The sequence below is a fragment of the Solanum tuberosum genome, unplaced genomic scaffold, assembly GCF_000226075.1.
Source record: "Solanum tuberosum cultivar DM 1-3 516 R44 unplaced genomic scaffold, SolTub_3.0 scf00597, whole genome shotgun sequence".
NCBI classification, from domain to species: Eukaryota; Viridiplantae; Streptophyta; class Magnoliopsida; order Solanales; family Solanaceae; genus Solanum; species Solanum tuberosum.
In genome coordinates this window covers 209,526-228,308 of record NW_006239518.1, presented here as the reverse complement: position 1 = coordinate 228,308, position 18,783 = coordinate 209,526, and the positions used below count along the sequence as shown (strand labels likewise).

Sequence of the window (18,783 nt, the reverse complement as noted above, 5' to 3'; positions counted from 1 at the left end):
ATTTAAAGATAAAAACTTGAGAAGTTATAACTACATTAAATTTACTCCGAAAGAGGGGCAAGGAACGTGAGATTTGGTGATTTAATCTTTCTACAGTAGAAAACTAAAATATAATGCAAGATTTAAAAAATAGGATAGTAATTCTTGTCTTTTGATATATATTTTTTAAAATGTAATAATTGAGAATTTTAATTACTATAAAATTAATTTGAATTTTTTTAATTAGTTTATGAAAAAAATTCTAGCAATTTTTAATTTAAGATGGAATTGGGAAGTTAGTAGGTAGTAGTTAGTTGATTATTTTTTTCATTAATAATTGAGAATTTTAATTACTATAAAATTAATTTGAATTTTTTTAATTAGTTTATGAAAAAAATTCTAGCAATTTTTAATTTAAGATGGAATTGGGAAGTTAGTAGGTAGTAGTTAGTTGATTATTTTTTTCATTAATAATTGAGAATTTTAATTACTATAAAATTAATTTGAATTTTTTTAATTAGTTTATGAAAAAAATTCTAGCAATTTTTAATTTAAGATGGAATTGGGAAGTTAGTAGGTAGTAGTTAGTTGATTATTTTTTTCATTAATAATTGAGAATTTTAATTACTATAAAATTAATTTGAATTTTTTTAATTAGTTTATGAAAAAAATTCTAGCAATTTTTAATTTAAGATGGAATTGGGAAGTTAGTAGGTAGTAGTTAGTTGATTATTTTTTTCATTAATAATTGAGAATTTTAATTACTATAAAATTAATTTGAAAAATTTTAATTAGTTTATAATAAAAAAAATTCTACCAGTTTTTAATTTAAGATAGAATTGTGTTGATATGTGTCGTTCTAATTCTAATTATTGACATGTGTCTATATTTATTTATTTAATTATTGGTTATTAATTATTTAAAATTTATTTAAAATATTGAAAATTTGTGGTGTTGACATGTATCATTTTTTTCTTCTCCTTCTATTTACAAATAGATATTGTAGGGCCGCTAGGCTTAGAGCCCATTAACATATATCCTTGTGTAATTTATATCTCATTGATTGTATATGTATCTTCCCTAGTTAAAGGACTATTATTACTTTTGTGGCTTCGTTATATCCTCATATATATTTTTTTGGTCAAGGCAAACATAAGATTATTTGTTCAACTAATGACTCCATCTGCAAATTGTTTTGTTTTCCAGAGGATTTAGAAAAGAGATAGTTAGTGAAAGCTGGGACCTAACGATTTATCTATTTTCAACTGACCTTTAACTTTGGTGTGCATAAGTAGACACTTAAATTTGTATAAAATTGAACAAATAGACACATTCGTCCTACATGACACCCTACATGGCAATTTTGTGTCCTGTGTGGCATCCTACATGTATTATGTCACATAGGACACGTGTGTTTATTTGTTCAATTTTATACAAGTTTGAAGGCCTACTTGTGCACACCCAAAGTTAAAAGTTATAATTGTCAGTTGAAGCCAAGTTAATGGTTATGTTTATGTATTATATATGCCTTTATGAACTGTAGACCTATTATATTACTTCAACTGAATCAGTGGAGTTTCTAGAGACATAAGTAATTATTATCCTTTGTAATCTTAGTTTATTAGTGCTATCATGCATAAGAGCTAATAATTCTGTCAAAATATTAGTACTCTTTGAAATATCCTTCATATGACACTTAGTATCTAATCACCTCTATTTTTATGTATAACTCCTTCAAAATCTTACACCGGAATTACCTAAGAAATAAAATCATGATCAATATTGAATTTATAATGCCCAGATAATATAAAGGTTGTCATTTTAGGCTAATAGTATATATATCCTTACTTGAATCTCATGTGATGACGTTCTAATTTTCTCAAACTTTAAGTAGGCCATCCATTGGCCGTTTAAGCAGTCATCGGCCAGTCTTTTAACTAAGACTTGGTCAGCATTTTGTTGAATATTGTTTTGAAATATCTTTTAAGGAGAATCCTTGCTTGTTGACCAAGGAATTAATGCAATATTTTTTATAGTAGTATATGCCCAAGTAATATAAAGGTTGTCATTTTACGTTAATAGTATATATGCTTAATAACCATATGATGTATCCATACTTGATGAATCTCATGTGATGTCGTTGTAATTTCCTCAACTTTAAGAGAATCCCTTCTCATCCTAGCTTTAATTTTTCCATATTTGTTGCTTCTTGACCAAGGAATTAACGAAGGAAATTAAAGAATCAAATTAGTTAAAGTGAGTACTGTTGTACGTACAAAAAGTATAAAAGCAAATTAAAGATATGCAAGAGCAAAATTTTCAACTTACTCGTTTTTTCTTGCCTTATAAATACTGCTTCAATAACAAGAATGAAAAAAAGTGCACAAACTAATGATTAGTTTTGTAAGATAAATCATTGCTTAAGTTGCTTGGATGTTTCCTAAACGTTATCTTGAAATTTCATTTCCATTATGATTAATTTAACATGTTCTTTTGATACTAAAATTTAAAGTAGATATTTGACCTTTAATTTGATATGTGTTTTTGTATACGCATACCTTATACTCCCTCGTTTTTTTTTACTTGTCCAATTTTTTATTTTTACTTGTTACTTTTTACAAATCAAGAAAGGATTTTTTTTTTTTTTTACATATTATACCCTCAATTTATTAACATTAAGTCAAATATGTCTTTGAAAAATATAATGAGTAAAATGGTAAACTTACTAGAGCAATCAATATTTTTTTAATTAATAGTGTGTCAAGTCAAAATTTGATAAGTAAAAAGGGACCGAGGGAGTAGTTCTCCATTCTTAAAGTTTATATCAAATATTTAAGTCAATTTTACACCCCTATATATTACAACAAAGTTTTCACTCTCATAATTCACTTCCATTACACAAGCACTAAATACATACACTACACACGAGCACTGATCACGCAAATTAATGGGAGCTAAACTCACAGTTATAGAAAACAGGTGCAACGATGATATTGAAATTAGAGTTTGGGTTCCTCCGGCTCGACCCGACAGATTTCATAGCATTATCAGAATTGAAGCAAATGGTGGATGGAAGGAAGTGAATTCCAAGAATTTCATCCATGCAGACGCTACGATTCTTAATGATGATGATGAATTTGTGTCGTCTACTATGTTAATGATTTATGTTGACGGTGTTTATACAGGATATTACTTTCTTCCAATTCACTTAGTAAAATATGCGAAAGTCATCTGCGACATAAATGACGATGAACTTTTTGTTATTCAAGGAATCAAACCAACATTCAATTTCTGCAGATTCAAGTAATTTTGTTACAACTTCATATGTTGCACTTGTATTCAATTAAATTATGTTTTAAATAATTGATTTATTTATGAAACATTTTTTTTTTCACAGGGGTTGTGCCTATTTCCCTTATCTTAGAGGAAACAAAAAGGAGATGATTTGAATCTGCAGTATTCAAGTTTGGTATTTTGAATTGATGGAATGCACAAATTCAAAAGTATGAAGTTTTGATGATGGATAAAGATATTGAAGAATCAAGTTCAACACTATAACAAAGTAAAGTGTGTTTTCTTTTTGATGTAATTGATATTGTTCAGGGTTATTATTGAATTATAATAAATCCTAAGTTGAAGTGATGAGTAATGTGAGATTTGTAGCAAGAAGAAAATTGATCTTTTTGGAGAATTTCCTTTAGATTATCCTTTGTAATTTGAAATCGCTCTTGATTTAGTGAAATTTGATTGCTAAAATCCTACCCATCGCAGGCCGTGGTTTTTATTCCCTTGAGCAAGGGAGTTTTCCACGAAAAATATTGTGTTCTCTACGTTATAGCTTACGGTTCAGCATACAGAAACCTAATTCCTCTCATGAGTAGTTGGTATTATCTCTTTCATGAATTGTTTAATTCCTTCTTCGTCGTACATAAAAATACAGTTAATGAAATTAGCATGAAATTTTTATTATTTAACTGTAAAATTTTATGTGTCGCTAGTAATAATTGAAATGTCTCCAGTTGAAAATAGTAATCCAAAAGAACGGTCAACAAAGAAAAGAATGGAGAAGAAGAAGCAGAGAAATTGGGGCCGACAGTAACCGGGAGGAGGAAGAAGGCTCTTTTAGCTTTTTTCGTCTTCCAACTTTATTTTCTGCCTCTTTTTTCATTCTTCATCTTATTTTTTAAATCAACGTATTGTGCTCACTCTATTTATTCAGAATAAGATGTGTCCTACACATTTTGTCCAATTCAGTCCTTAAGTTGTCACATAAGTATATGATTTAAAAACATAGATTTTGATCAAGGAAAAATATCTGGATAAAATTTTGTAGAATACAAAAAATGAGATGATAAATTTAAATTCGTCAATATTGACTAGGCTCGTTGAGCTAATCTAATTTAATTTGTGATTTAATAGAAATGTGTTATGAATTTTAGACCTTATTTAAGAACGAAATTTTTTAATTCGGTCTGAATAAATCCCCTCGTTCATTTATGTTAGCATTTTAAGTTAGCCATGGTTGTCACTTGTTCAAACCATATTAGTCATTTATGAAGCAAGTTGAGAATGTGTTTAGTTAAGATCAATAACTCAACACATTCAAAAAACAGGTGGTCTTTCTTAGAAAAGAGATGTTCCAACAACATTTATATTCCTCTTTATCCACCTAAAAATATACATTGATATATTGAAATATATGTATTTATTCTATAACAAAAAAAAGGTAAATTTTAGGAATCACATAGTTTTAATATGAAATTACAATTTATCCCTCTTTAGTTTGTAATTACATTAATTCCTTAAAAAGTAATATAAATCAAATACATAATATGTAACTCGAATAAATTAAAGAGTATCTCAGATACATTATAACATAAATCGAATATATAATATGTAGCTCGAATATATTAAAAACTAGCTCGGATACATAACATGTAACTCAGATATATTAAAACTAGCTCGAATACATTATAAAATAAATCGGATACATAATATGTAACTCGAATACATTAAAAAAATAAGGAATTTTAGAGGTTTTTAGAAATAGAAAGAGATATTAAAAATAAGATAAATATAAAAAATGTATTTCAGTAATTTTTTCAAGAAAAAAAGGCTAATTTGGCCCGATGACTCCAAAGAGAGAAGCAAAAAAAAAAAAGGAAAGAAAAGGACGCGTTCTTCTTTTTGTTTTTTTCCTTTAATCAGTAAAAACGCGTTTGTTTCTACTTTTCGGAAACCTCCAACGGGTTGTTTGAGTAGTGAGTACTCTTCGTCTTTACTAACCCTACAAATTCTCTTTTGGAGTTCTGGCAACTTTCAGGTTCCTCCCAATCGCTCCGATGCCTTTGATGTTCACATCTTCTGGTAGTCCTGTCGCAGATGACTTTCTCCCTTCTCATTCAGCCCCTTTCTCTAAATCTAATTAATTTGATTTCAATGTGGTAGGACGAGAGTCATCTGTGACAGGATAATGGAAGATCTAGTTATCAAAGGCTTATTGGGGCGTTCTTTTTTTCATGTCGAATTTGTAGGAAATTCTCCAACTTTTGCAGAGTAGTATTGCAAAACCGAAGTAGCAGCACAGGTAGATATTTCGTTACTATTAGCTATTGGATTGAGTATTATTTGCTTCCACTTTAAGCCTATGCTGTAGAATTTGATGTTAGGTTAACACAAGTTCCTATTTGCTTGTGAGTGCTGTTGAGATTTGTCGGTAAAAACAGTACTTTTTGTTTAATCAATATTAAGAAGATGTGGTATGTGGGAGATGTGTTGGACACCAATTTAAGGGAGAAAATGGAAACATATAGCAGTGTTCAACTTTGTGCAGGCCTAGATGTGTTAAAAGTTTCAGCAGTTATGTGGTTTGTCCATAGTCTTTGTTTTTTTAAAGATCTACTATTCTTTGCATTTGAGGTATATGCTAACAATTTTGGGCCTTGTTATGTATGTTTGAATCTCTGTGTGTGTGCATGTTTGTGTATATATACATACACTGAAAAATTTGAGCAAGTACTCTGCAGTTGAAGGTGGGTGGATTAAAGATAGTAATATACCTGGACGGATTGGTGTTATAGTTGCCTCATATTTCCATAATAGAATTTGTTATAAGAATATTATGGTATCCTGACTGTCGTCTTGTAAGTTATTTTTTGATATGGTCTTTGTTAGGACTATTGCTATTAGGTCAATCTCCTAGAAAAACTTGATTTGTGATTCCTACTGGATCAATTGATGATTAGGATAGATCTTTGATATTTGTCATTAGCCAATTTAGAAGGATATCAGTTGAGACAATCGATTAGCTAGGGGAAAATAAATTGATTGATGAAGAGGCTTCTTAGTTTAATGTTTGTATAAGTATTATGGACACTTGGGCACTCTTGTAGGATGCCAGATTCACTCACTGCTTCACTGTGATCTATGTGTACATGGATAATGTAATAAGTGGATATATGTTATTGCATAGGAGCGGGGATTTTAGTAGCGGCTGCAGGTTTCCCTTGTCATACAAGAAAACAAAACAGTGTACACATGAACCTCCACAGTTTGATCAACTGTCAAACATTTTAGGGAGGGCTTGACAATTCTCTTCTGTACTATTGTCATTGCACCTAGGGTATGCTAGCAACTCTCTTAAAGTCCAGGTTTTTTCTTCCTTTGTGGTGTGATTTATCATATTCTACTTGTTTTTGATGGCCAGTAAAGCCTCGAGTCATAATGCTTGCTGTGAGTACCTTTGTGCGAATGTTGAAAATTATTTAGTTAGGTAGGTCAGTTAGCTTAGTCCATCATATTGACTTTGGAAATCCATAAATTCCAATCCTATATCATATCTTAAACCCTAAACCCAACAATAATTCTACTATGATGACAACTAAGTGTAATTTCTACTTTATACTAGAAAGTTAGGTTATTTAGAAGTTACATTTTGAAAATTACCAACTGTTTAAAATTTGTCTTCTTATCATCAGTGGATAGTCTTTAGAAGGTGCAACAAGATAGATACAGAACACTGATTTCTTTAGGCAGGGGAATGTAAAGTTAGCATAAAAAAAGAGTTGGCAAAATAAGATCCATCCCTCATATTAACCAAATAACCATATAAGTCATTTTATACTCCTCATGATCTATTATAATGAAGCTCCAAAATTGTTTTTTAGATTATTACAAAGGAATTTGTGGCTCGAGATCCAACCCTCAACACCAAAATAGATTTAGATAAATAGCATTGAAAGACTTACCTAAGAGTATGTTGGTTCTGCAATTGGGATTAGAAACCTTATCATTACACATTTAGGTTCTTTAAGTAATCTTCAAAGTACATAAAGTAAAGTTGTGAAGCAGAATGATCAGTTGCTTATTTTCATATACTTTCAACATATAAACAAATTTAACAGAAAACAAGAACGAATGACTGCTAATACAGTAAATCCCTCTACCAATATGCAATGTAGGCCCTTGCAACCTTCCCATATCCAATGGCCTTCTTGTAAACTGGCTTGCGGATCATGCCAGATTCTGCTTCCGATTGATGCTTTACTCTATACTTGTTCGCCTGTTGTTCTCTCTCTTTAGGAGCAGAATCCTTGATTCCTGTATCTCTCCTTGTCGATTTCCCCTCACCCTTGCTTCTACTGGACTTCTTTTTTTCAGTCTGAATCACCTTCGACTTCTTCTGTTTTCTGAATTTACTCTCAAAAGCATTGACATCACTTTCACCCAATTCATTACCTAAATAGTCTTGTTCCCTCGATTTTCTTTTCTTTACCGAAACTTCCCTTCCATTATGTTCTTTTACATCAACCGAACCCTTAGAACAGCGAATCGAATCTCCTTGTATAGTGAATGGAGCAACTGGTGGCTTATCCCCATAAGTTGTCAGTTCCGGGCAGTGTAGGTTATCAGAAGCAGTGTGTAAATCACTACTCTTCGGGGCAGCAGTATTATCAGAAGAACTAACCCTAACCTTAATCCTAATCCTAATGGGTTTGTGAGAAGGGGAAGGGAGTTTTTGAGATATGTGGTTGAATTACAAGTTGATCAATCGGCAAAAACGAACCATGAACACCAAATTTTTGCCCCAAGTTCTCAGCAGAAACAGCTCCTTCAAAACCTTTCATATAATCGCCCAAAACACTTTGAATCTTAGCATCAATGTCTATATGAGAATCATCATATATTTCGACTTCGTCTTCTTCCTTTGGAATTTTCAGATCACTATAACTGTAAACTACACCATCAAATATTTCTCCTTCTTCAATTTCGTGTTCTTCCGCCATCGTAGTTTTCCTACTCCTATGCTCACACTTTCTAAATTTCTCTGCAAAGTTCACAAAAAAATCTTAATCTATATAGGAAAAACCTCCTGATTAATTTGGTAACTTATTACATACTAAAAACAACTAATAAAGTAGACACGTTAATTTTGTAATAAAAAATCAATTTGGTAACTTATTACCGACTAACTAAATATCTAATAAAATAGACACGTTAATTTTGTAATTTAAAGTTAAAAATTAATTTGGTAACTTATTACCGACTAACTAAATATCTAATAAAATAGACACGTTAATTTTGTAATTTAAAGTTAAAAATTAATTTGGTAACTTATTACCGACTAACTAAATATCTAATAAAATAGACACGTTAATTTTGTAATTTAAAGTTAAAAATTAATTTGGTAACTTATTACCGACTAACTAAATAACTAATAACTAGACACGTTTATTTTGTAATTAAAAATTAAAATTAATTTGGTAACTTATTACCGACTAACTAAATATCTAATAAAATAGACACGTTAATTTTGTAATTTAAAGTTAAAAATTAATTTGGTAACTTATTACCGACTAACTAAATAACTAATTCATTGGGCATCATATTATTTAAATAAAATAGACACACTAAAAATTATTTTTTGAGAGATGAATGTTGCAATTCCCTTTCTTTAACACTTGAAGAGACAATGATCGAACGTGGAAGTAAAAAATACAGTAAATGAATTACAAAAAAATAAAATAAATTAAAATCCAATATTAATTACACTTTAAAAAAAAATGTAAATCTAATTAAAAATTCGAAATATACAAAAATGCAAACTGAAATTCAAAATTCTACATTCTAACTTCAAAATTAACTAGATAAACTTTTTGTATTGATATTGGATTTTGACTTATTATTCAAATATTCGAATGAGATGAGACTTCTTTTAAAATAAGTTACTTATTATTTTAAAATATGATGTTTTGTAATGCAGCTAGACCTAAAGCTCTATATGTTGTCAGTTGTATGCAAAAAATAAAATGAGACCCAGAGATCGTCATGTGAGTTCTCTCTGCAAAAATAAGAAGATCACTATTTATTAATGCAGACTGGAATCCATCTCTTATAGATTTTAAATTCTTGCTGATATATATCTCACATTAGAGCTCAAATTTTCCCCTCTTATGACACCTTTTAAGAGTTTTCGCAATTTCTCTCAGTGAATTTTTCGATCATCATCTCTAACAATTTCCGCGGCTACTTCCATTTCTACAATTGGTTGTTCAAGATACATAGGCATGACAATTATAGGAACCCCGAAATCTATACTTTTCGCTACTGAATTCCATCCAGATTATTTTTATAAAAAAAATTCACTAGAAAAAAAATATAATAATTGAAATAAATAGTCGTTGCATTCAAAGATAAATAAGAAAAATACAAAGTTGAGGTAAATATATGTGAGATATTAAAAGAAGTACTAAAAACTACATAATTGAAATAATTAAAGGGAAAAAGGTCAAAAATGTCCTTATTGTCAATACTTTAATCCAAAATTGTCCTTATTGTTATTTAATGGATCAAAAAATTATTAGATTCATGATCATTGTTGATAAACCTATTAGATTTATGATCATTGTTAATCAAATTTATTACTTCAAACTGGATCAATGGAGTTTCTAGAGACATCAAGTGATTATTATCCTTGTAATCTTAAATTTACAAGTGTTAGCATGCATAAGAGCTAACAATTCTGTCAGAGTATTAGTACTCTTTTGAAATATCCTTCATATGAAGCCTAATTAATATCCACTCACCTCTATTATTATGTATAACTCCTTCAATATCCTTGCATCGGAATTATCTAAGAAATAAAAATCATCAATATTGAGTTTATAATGTCCAATAATATAAAGGTTGTCATTTTATGTTAATAGTATATAACCATATGTTGTATCCTTACTTGATGAATCTAATGTGATGTCGTAATTTCCTCAACTTTAAGAGAATCCCTTCTCATCCTAGCTTTAATTTTTCCATATTTGTTGCTTGTTGACCAAGGAAAATTAATGAAGGAAATTAAAGCATCAAATTAGTTAAAGTGAGTACTGTTGTACGTACAAAAAGTATAAAAGCAAATTAAAGATATGCAAGAGCAAAATTTTCAACTTACTCGTTGTTTTTTCTTTGCCTTATAAATACTGCTTCAACAAGAAGAATGAAAAAAAGTGCACAAACTAATGATTAGTTTTGTAAGATAAATCACTGCTTAAGTTGCTTGGATGTTTCCTAAACGTTATCTTGAAATTTCATTTCCATTATGATTAATTTGGCATATTCTTTAATATGCGTTTTTCATATATATCTTTTTAACATATATACGTACCTAAAAATTCTCAATTCTGAGAATTTATATGAAATATTCAAGTCAATTTTACACTCCTATACATAATATAACATATCAATTATTATTTTTATCGAGTTACTAATTAATACTCTTATCACATAAACTTAATTATAAATTTATAACTATCTCGTTATTGCAAGATATGCATCTTTCATAATTCATACACATATTTATACGTATACACATTAAGTCAGAGTTGATAGAATAATACTGTATGATAATTATTGAATTTCACGTGATGGAGTCTAATCTTTTCTCTTTTTCACAAAATAAACTCTTGCATTATTGTGATGTGATACTCAACACAACTCCAAGAAAGTTCCTATATCTCTCTCAATATTTGGCATATATACTAAAGTTTTCACTATCCATAATTCATCACTAAATGCATACACTAAGCACACGAGCACTGATCAAATAAATTAAATAGCAATGGGTGCTAAGCTTACTGTTATAGAAAATAGGTGCAACGATGATATTGAAATTAGAGTTTGGGTTCCTCCGGCTCGACCCGACAAATTTCAAAGCATAATTAGAATTGAAGCAAATGGTGGATGGAAGGAAGTGAATTCCAAGAATTTCATCCATCGAGACGCTACAATTCTTAATGATGATGATGAAGAAGAATTTGTATCGTCTACGTTGTTAATGATTTATATTGATGGTGTTTATACAGGATATTACTTTCTTCCAATTCACTTAGTAAAATATGCGAAAGTCATCTGCGACATAAATGAAGATGGACTTTTTGCTGTTCAAGGAATCAAACCAACATTCCATTTTTGTAGATTCAAGTAATTTTGTTACAACTTCATATGTTGCACTTGTATTCAATTAAATTATGTTTTAATTATTTTATTTTTACAGGGGTTGTGCCTTTTTTCCTTATCTCAGAGGAAACAAAAAGGAGATGATTTGAACCTGCAGTATTTATGTTTGGTATTTTGAATGGATGGAATGCACAAATTCAGAAATATGAAGTTTTGATGATAGACAAAGATACTGAAGAATCATAAATTGAAGTGAAGTGTGTTTTCTTCCCGATGTAACTGATGTTGTTCTAGGGTTATTATTGAATTATAATAATTCCTAAATTGAAATGATCGAGTAATTGAAGTTGTGAGGTTTGTAACAAGAAGAAAATTGATCTTCTTGGAGATTATCCTTTGTAATCTTAAATCGCTCTTGAATTTAGTGAAATTTGATTGTTGAAATCCTACGCGATGTAAGTCGTGGTTTTTATTCCCTTGAGCAAGGAAGTTTTCCACGAAAAATATTGTGCTCTCTACGTTATTGCTTACAATTCATCATACAGAAACCTAATTCCTCTCACGAGTGATTGGTACTATCTCTTCCGTGATTTGTTTAATTCCCTCTTCTTCATGCACACCAATATTTACGCAGATTGCAGGTCACTAATCATACAGCTGTAAGGATCATCTCTGAAGCTCATCCTGAGGGAGGCTAATATAGTAGCAAACTTATTAGCTAAATACTGAAGGACAACGAAGGATCCACATATGAACTGAAATCAGCCTTATGTTTTTGTAACATCTCTTTCTCTGGTAAAATAAATGCTCTCGAAAGAGATGTGGATGGAATTGTATCTCATAGACTAGTTCCACTTTTGTATGAATAAACCTTCCGTTCTTAAGAAGAAAAAAACTCCAATTCTTGATTTACTTATCTTTAGGTATACTTATCTCGATTTCTTGATTTACTTATTTTTAGGTTTTGATATTCATCATGATCCAGGCAGTAGAAGCTCAAATATTATAAGAGGATCGATGTATTAATGTTATAATATACTATCAATATAATGCCCAATGATTAATGATACATCGGCTCTCTACTTGTTTATGACATGATCATCTCATTGTTAAAATTCTCATAACTTATGTCCCTTTACATTTTATAAAATTGGAATGATACGTGCCAAAGGAAATTAATTAACTAATTGTCTCTTCAATGTTCTTCAGATTTCACTGAATCGTTAGATGAAAACTCACTATTAGAAAATATGAAATTAGCTATAGAATTATTAGCAATTTCAATCAATCCATCGCTAATCCGTAGCTAAATGAGTTAACATAAAAAAAATTATTATTTAGCTATGAAATTTTATCTATCATTAATTCACATGAATAAAACCAAAGAACCATTTTGTGGATTATTCTTAACTTGCTAGTAGAAATTTGGACTTGCCCAAGAAAAAGAGAAAAGCAAAAGAAGTGAGAAAAAGGACGCCTTCTTCTTTTTTCCTTTATTTAGTAAAAGCCCGTTTTTATCTTATTTTCGGAAACCTCCGACGGGTTGATATACTTTTTGTTTGAGTAGTGAGTACTCTTCGTCTTTACAAACCCTACAAATTCTCTTTTGGAGTTCTGGCAACTTTCAGGTTCCTCCCAATCGCTCCGATGCCTTTGATGTTCACATCTTCCGGTAGTCCTGTCGCAGATGACTTTCGCCCTTCTCATTCAGCCCATTTCTCTAAATCTAATTAATTTGAATTCAATGTGGTAGGACGAGAGTCATCTGTGACAGGATAATGGAAGATCTAGTTATCAAAGGCTTATTGGGCGTTTTTTTTTCATGTTGAGTTCGTAGCATAATCTCCAACTTTTGCAGAGTATTGCAAAACCGAAGTAGCACAGGTAGACATTTCATTACCATTACTCTATTAGATATTGAATTGAGTATTATTTGCTTTCGTTTTGAGCCTATGCTGTTGAATTTGATGTTATGTTAACACAAGTTACTATTTCTGTGGGAGTGTTTGTTGAGATTAGTCTGTAAAAACTAACCTTTTTATTTAATCAATATTATGAAGATGTGGTATGTGGGAGATGTGTTGGACACCAATAAGGGAGAAAATGAATACATATAGCAGTGGTCAACTTTGCGCAGGCCTAGATGTGTCGGTGTTTCAGTAATTATGTGGTTTGTCAATTGTCTTTGTTTCTTTAAAGATCTAATATTCTTTGCATTTGAGGTATGTGCTAGCAATTTTGGGCCTTGTTATGTATGTTTGAATCTCTGAGTGTGTGTGTGTGTGTGTGTATACCTACACATATATACATGGAACAATTTGATGTGTTCACTGGGATCTATGTGTACCATGGATAACGTAATAATCGGATGTATGTTTATGCAAACATTGTACACATGAACCTCCATGGGTTGAGGCATCTGTCAAACATTTTGTGGTAAGACAAAGATAAGAGTTACAGTATTATTTAAGTTACCAGTTTCAAAAAAAAGAGTTACAGTATTAGAATCTTTATCTCCAAAAAGAAGAGAAGAGGTTATAAAATAAAAATATCTTGCCTTCCATCCGGGTCCAGCTTGCGCTCCTCATGGGTAACTCTATCCACTAATCTTAGACCTCATGGTTCTCAACCTACTTCAATCCTTAAGCCATACCCTTTTTCACCAGCCAATGCATCCTATCCAGCTGCTGCTAGCAACGCATGTCATTTTGGCCGAGTTTGAAGTTAATTATCCATCATTTGGTATTTAAAATTTTAGGGAGAGCTTGACAATTCTCTTCTGTACTATTGTCATTGCAACAAGGGTATGCTAGCAACTCTCTTAAAGTCCAGGTTTTTTCTTCCTTTGTGGTGTGATTTATCATATTCTACTTGTTTTTGATGGCCAGTAAAGCCTCGAGTCATAATGCTTGCTGTGAGTACTTTCTTGCGAATGTTGAAAATTGATTGAAATTATTTAGTTAGGTAGGTCAATTAGCTTAGTCCATCAAAGTTTGCTCTTGCAAGTTTGCTAGTTTTTGTATTATGTAAAATCAAGTTTTTGCCTTTTCTTGTTTCACCAAACTGCCTCTAGACTATCAACCTTTCTCTATGCAAATATTTTGCAAGTGATTTTTGAAGATATCATATGATCCTCTTGGACCTTAGTTGCTACCTACAGAATCATGACTAGGATGTATCAAGTTGCAAAGTACCTGCCAATAGATAGTTATGATACACAACTAAGGATATATCAATTTGTTCATCGCACTAAAGCATACAAAACACCATTCTTAGGTTTTCTCTTCATATTGTTCTTGAGGCAATTCTTCTTTCTCTATTTGGTCTTCTTTGACTACTAGTACATACTTCATCCACTTAAGACCTCTTAGACAGTTAAAGAATATTATGAGATTATTATCCTCAAAACAAAGGTTCTTAGAAGTTGGATATTTAATTAATATAGTAGCTAAGGGTATGCAATTGGGATTAGAAGCCTTAAGTAATCTTCAAAGTACATAAAGTGAACTTGTGAAGCAGAATCAGTTGCTTATTTTTCATATACTTTCAACATATAAACAAATTTAAGAGAAAACAAGAAAAAAGAACTAATGACTGCTAATACAGTAATTTCTCTACCAAATTGCAATGTAGGCCCTCGCAACCTTCCCATATCCAATGGCCTTCTTGTAAAACTGGTTTGCGGATCATGCCAGATTCTGCTTGAGACTGATGCTTTACTCTATACTTGTTCGTCTGGTGTTCTCTCTCTATAGGAGCAGAATCCTTGATTCCTGTATCTCTCGTTCTCGATTTCCCTTCACCCTTGCTTCTACTGGACTTTTTTTCTTCAGTCTGAATCACCTTCGACTTCTGTTTTCTGAATCTCCTCTCAAAAGCATTGGCATCACTTTCTCTCAAGTTATTACCTAAATAGTCTTGTTCCCTCGATTTTCTTTTCTTTACCGAAACTTCCCTTCCGTTGTGTGCTTTTACATCAACCGAACCCTTAGCACCACGATTTGAAAGTTACTTTGAATGAGACTTTGGTTCAGGACATGTAGAGCCCTTGTCGTATCGTCCTCACTAATGTCACAACAGTTCATGCCAGGAAGCCAGTCTAACATAGTGCAGAGCCAACTCTGAGAAAATTGATGGGGTTTTGTACCATACGGCAGAAGCCTCCGCTTCCTACATGTACAACAGCGAATCGAATCTCCTTGTATAATGAATGGAACAACTGGTGGCTTATCCCCAGAAGACAGTTCCGGGCAGTGTGTCTTGTCAGAACCAGGGTGTAAATCACTACTTTTCAGGGCAGAGAAGAACAAACCTTAGTCCTAATCCTAATGGGTTTGTGAGAAGAAATAGGGGTAGGGGAAGGGAGTTTTTGAGATATCTGTGGTTGAATTACAAGTTGATCAATCGGCAAAAACGAACCATTAACACCAAATTTTGGCCCCAAATTCTCAGCAGAAACAGCTCCTTCAAAATCTTTCATATAATCACCCAAAACACCTTGAATCTTAGCATCAATGTCTATATGAGAATCATCATATATTTCTCCTTCAATTTCGTGTTCTTCCGCCATCGTATTTTCCTATTCTTATGCTCACAGTTTCTAAATTTCTTTGCAACGCTAACAACAAAATCCGTTTATTTATAACTAATTAGGATTAGTAGTCCTAAAACCGAATCAATGTAGGAAAAACCTCTTGATTAAGCCGCGTTGCATAATCAGACATGAAATTTAGTAACTTATTACCGACTAACTATAATCTAAATAACTAACACAACTGGCATCACATTAAAAAAACAAAATAGACAAGTTAGTTTTGTAATTAAAAATTAATAACTTATTTTTGTGAGAGATAAATGCTGCAATTTCCTTTCTTTAACACTTTAAAGAGACATTGATCCAACGTGGAAGTAAAAAGTACACGGAAAATTTCAATATAAATTACAATTTTTCTTTAAAAAAATGTAAATCTAATTAAAAAGTCGCAATAGGAAAAAAAAATGCAACCTGAAATTCAAAATTCTACACTCTAATAAAAAAAAAAATTGATTGGATTTTGAATTATTATTCAAACTAGGTAAATTTTCCAACTGTCCTAATTAGCTTACATGTTATATATTAATTTTGTTGTGCAGTTGATGACATTAATTATAATCCAAAAGCACGTCTAACTTTAATTTGATGAAATAACTATACTATGACAGACGATATTTCAATTAAGGCTCTGCACATTGCTCCTATTGTCACGTTTTTCATTTGCAGAAGTTTATCAATATGTGTCCTCCAAAACTTGCAAGTATCTCTTCTTATTATGAAAATATTTCCAAACATGTGTCTATTCCAGTACATAATTACTTAATAGAACTCTTTAGTGGCTCTATCTAAGATAGAATTATGCGTTTAACTATTCTGAACAATACCAATAAATTCTAAATATCGAGTACACTACATCTTATCAAATTTGAAGGGTTTGGGTGCCTTGTTCCCGTAATCCTAAAACAGAGTAATAAGCGAAGGTGAATAGTCTGAATGAGTGCAAGGGAGGTCTTTTTGGTCGAAATGCTAGTTATATTATAAACTAACAAGGATTAGGCCTGCTACATGCAGCTGAAGTGTTGGAAGTTTGGGCAATAAAAAAATTACAAAAATCACCTCTCGGATACATCTCTATCAGATACATTCCTATCCCCTCTCGAATACATCCCTCCCATTAGGTATGTATCATTTGCAATGTATCGAACAACCAAGGAATGTATCCGAGAGCAATGAAAAATTCAAAATAAAATAAAATGGGGAAACTTCCCGTATAGAATTAGGATGTAATTAGCCCCCTAATATATGGAATTTATGTACTTTATACTTTAAATAATTGTTACAAAAATTTAATTTCCTTGAATACAGAGGTTCCCGAAATGCCTGTCCATACTGCGCTATTTGCAAACATTGGAGGAACTGTCAAAAAGGTTGGATCTCTGAAAGAACTGCACTAGAGACCTTCCTTGCTAAGCTTGTCCGACACTTTATTCTGCTCCCGAAATATGAGTGTGTTGGCATCACTGCTCCCAGCTTCTCCATTAATAACCTGCATTCAAAGATTAAGTTGGTAAAGAGGTGATTATCGTGTTCAAACATATTGATCAGTTCCATGGAGTCTCTGTTGATGTCTATTGGGTTCAGCCTATATTCAATGGCCATAAGCACACCTTGTCTTAGCGCACGAACCTTGCCAAGATTGGGTTGACATGGGCTTCTTTGCTGATAAAAGCCAATGATCCAGTCACCTCTATGGTTTCTGATAACACCTCCAAGACCTCCTCGTCCCGGGGCTTTCTTTCGCAGCCCCATCAGTATTCGGTTTAAACCTACCTGGCACACGAGGTTTCCACCTGACCTGGATGACATATTACTGATCAAGGAAGGTTAGTAATATACTAGAGTCAAAATACATGTCGATCCAAAAGTCATTAGCAAAACATTTATCTAACCTTTCAGGTATTCAAGCATTTAAGTAGGTCATCATTCACATCATAACAATACCACCAGGTGTGATAAGAGGATCAATCCATAATACAGGATTGGGAATTTTTGGATTGAAAATCATTTTTTGGTGAGAAGCTTTGAGATGAAAGATGTTGATTCACGAGGAAACTTCTTTTTATTTTGAACATCGAGATTCATTGTAGTAGTCTAGTAGAACGTACCTTTTGTTTTGAGGGTTATAATCTTGTAATATTCTTCAAATGTGTGGACGAAAAATGTACTAGTAGTCAAAGAAGACAAATTAGAGAAAGAAGAATTGCCTTCAGAACAATATGAAGAATTTTACCTACGAACGATGTTCTGTATGTTTTAGTAAGATGGACAAATTGATATATGCTTAGGTGTGTGTCATGACTTTATATTGGCAGGTACTTTGCAGCTTGATTCTTTATGCAACAACTAAGGTCAAAGAGGATCATAAGATATCTTCAAAAAAACACTTACAAAATATTAGCATAGAGGAAGGATTGATAGTCTAGAAGGCAGTTGGTGAAACAAGTCAAAAACTTGATTGTACATAATATATATAAGAATAGATGTGTAGATATGATATTCTTTTAAGCACGACAGAACTAGCAAAACTTGCAAGAACAAACTTTAAGTTAACTGAGCCACCTAACTAAATAATTTTCAATCAGTCTTCAACATGCCCAAGAAAGTACTCACCCACAAAGCAACCTAACTAAATAATTTGCATTATGACTCAGGCTTTACTGACCATCATAAACAAGTAGAATATGATAAATCACACTACAAAGGAAGAAAAAACTTGGACTTTCAAGAGAGTTGCTAGCATGCCCTTGATGTAATGACAACAGTAC

General features: G+C 31.6%; 2 protein-coding genes and 1 long non-coding RNA gene across 6 annotated transcripts; all 3 read left to right on the top strand.

Moving 5' to 3' along the window:
* The first annotated feature begins 2,865 nt into the window (after positions 1 to 2,865).
* Positions 2,866 to 3,622, top strand: LOC107058691 (uncharacterized). Its single transcript, XM_015304712.1, has 2 exons — positions 2,866 to 3,282; positions 3,377 to 3,622. The coding sequence occupies exons 1-2, from the start codon at positions 2,927 to 2,929 to the stop codon at positions 3,426 to 3,428; spliced, it is 408 nt and encodes a 135-aa protein (XP_015160198.1). The 5' UTR covers positions 2,866 to 2,926; the 3' UTR covers positions 3,429 to 3,622.
* A 1,570-nt stretch (positions 3,623 to 5,192) lies between these two features.
* LOC102593462 (uncharacterized) lies at positions 5,193 to 11,873 on the top strand. Of its 3 annotated transcripts, XR_001472233.1 has the most exons (3): positions 5,193 to 5,346; positions 5,428 to 5,566; positions 11,522 to 11,873. XR_001472233.1 is itself a non-coding variant. In XM_006366018.2 (2 exons), the coding sequence occupies exons 1-2, from the start codon at positions 11,087 to 11,089 to the stop codon at positions 11,571 to 11,573; spliced, it is 414 nt and encodes a 137-aa protein (XP_006366080.1). In that variant the 5' UTR covers positions 10,809 to 11,086; the 3' UTR covers positions 11,574 to 11,873. The 3 variants fall into 3 exon arrangements, 1 of the variants encoding a protein (XP_006366080.1); XR_001472232.1 differs by lacking the exon at positions 5,193 to 5,346 and having other exon boundaries at positions 5,354 to 5,566; XM_006366018.2 differs by lacking the exons at positions 5,193 to 5,346; positions 5,428 to 5,566 and adding an exon at positions 10,809 to 11,448.
* Positions 11,874 to 12,940: 1,067 nt separating this feature from the next.
* Positions 12,941 to 18,296, top strand: LOC107058692 (uncharacterized). Of its 2 annotated transcripts, none has more exons than XR_001472235.1 (2): positions 12,941 to 13,308; positions 17,324 to 18,296. It is a non-coding gene; the product is annotated as an uncharacterized lncRNA (long non-coding RNA). The 2 variants fall into 2 exon arrangements; XR_001472234.1 differs by having other exon boundaries at positions 16,627 to 18,296.
* The last annotated feature ends 487 nt before the right edge of the window (positions 18,297 to 18,783 follow it).

What these genes read in the sequence shown, in the direction of transcription:
- LOC102593462 (XM_006366018.2), top strand. Translation starts at nt 11,087, where the DNA reads ATGGGTGCTAAGCTTACTGTTATAGAAAATAGGTGCAACGATGATATT. An exon ending in TTCCATTTTTGTAGATTCAA is followed by an intron (nt 11,449 to 11,521) that starts GTAATTTTGTTA and finishes TTATTTTTACAG; the next exon opens with GGGTTGTGCCTTTTTTCCTT.
- LOC107058691 (XM_015304712.1), top strand. Translation starts at nt 2,927, where the DNA reads ATGGGAGCTAAACTCACAGTTATAGAAAACAGGTGCAACGATGATATT. An exon ending in TTCAATTTCTGCAGATTCAA is followed by an intron (nt 3,283 to 3,376) that starts GTAATTTTGTTA and finishes TTTTTTTCACAG; the next exon opens with GGGTTGTGCCTATTTCCCTT.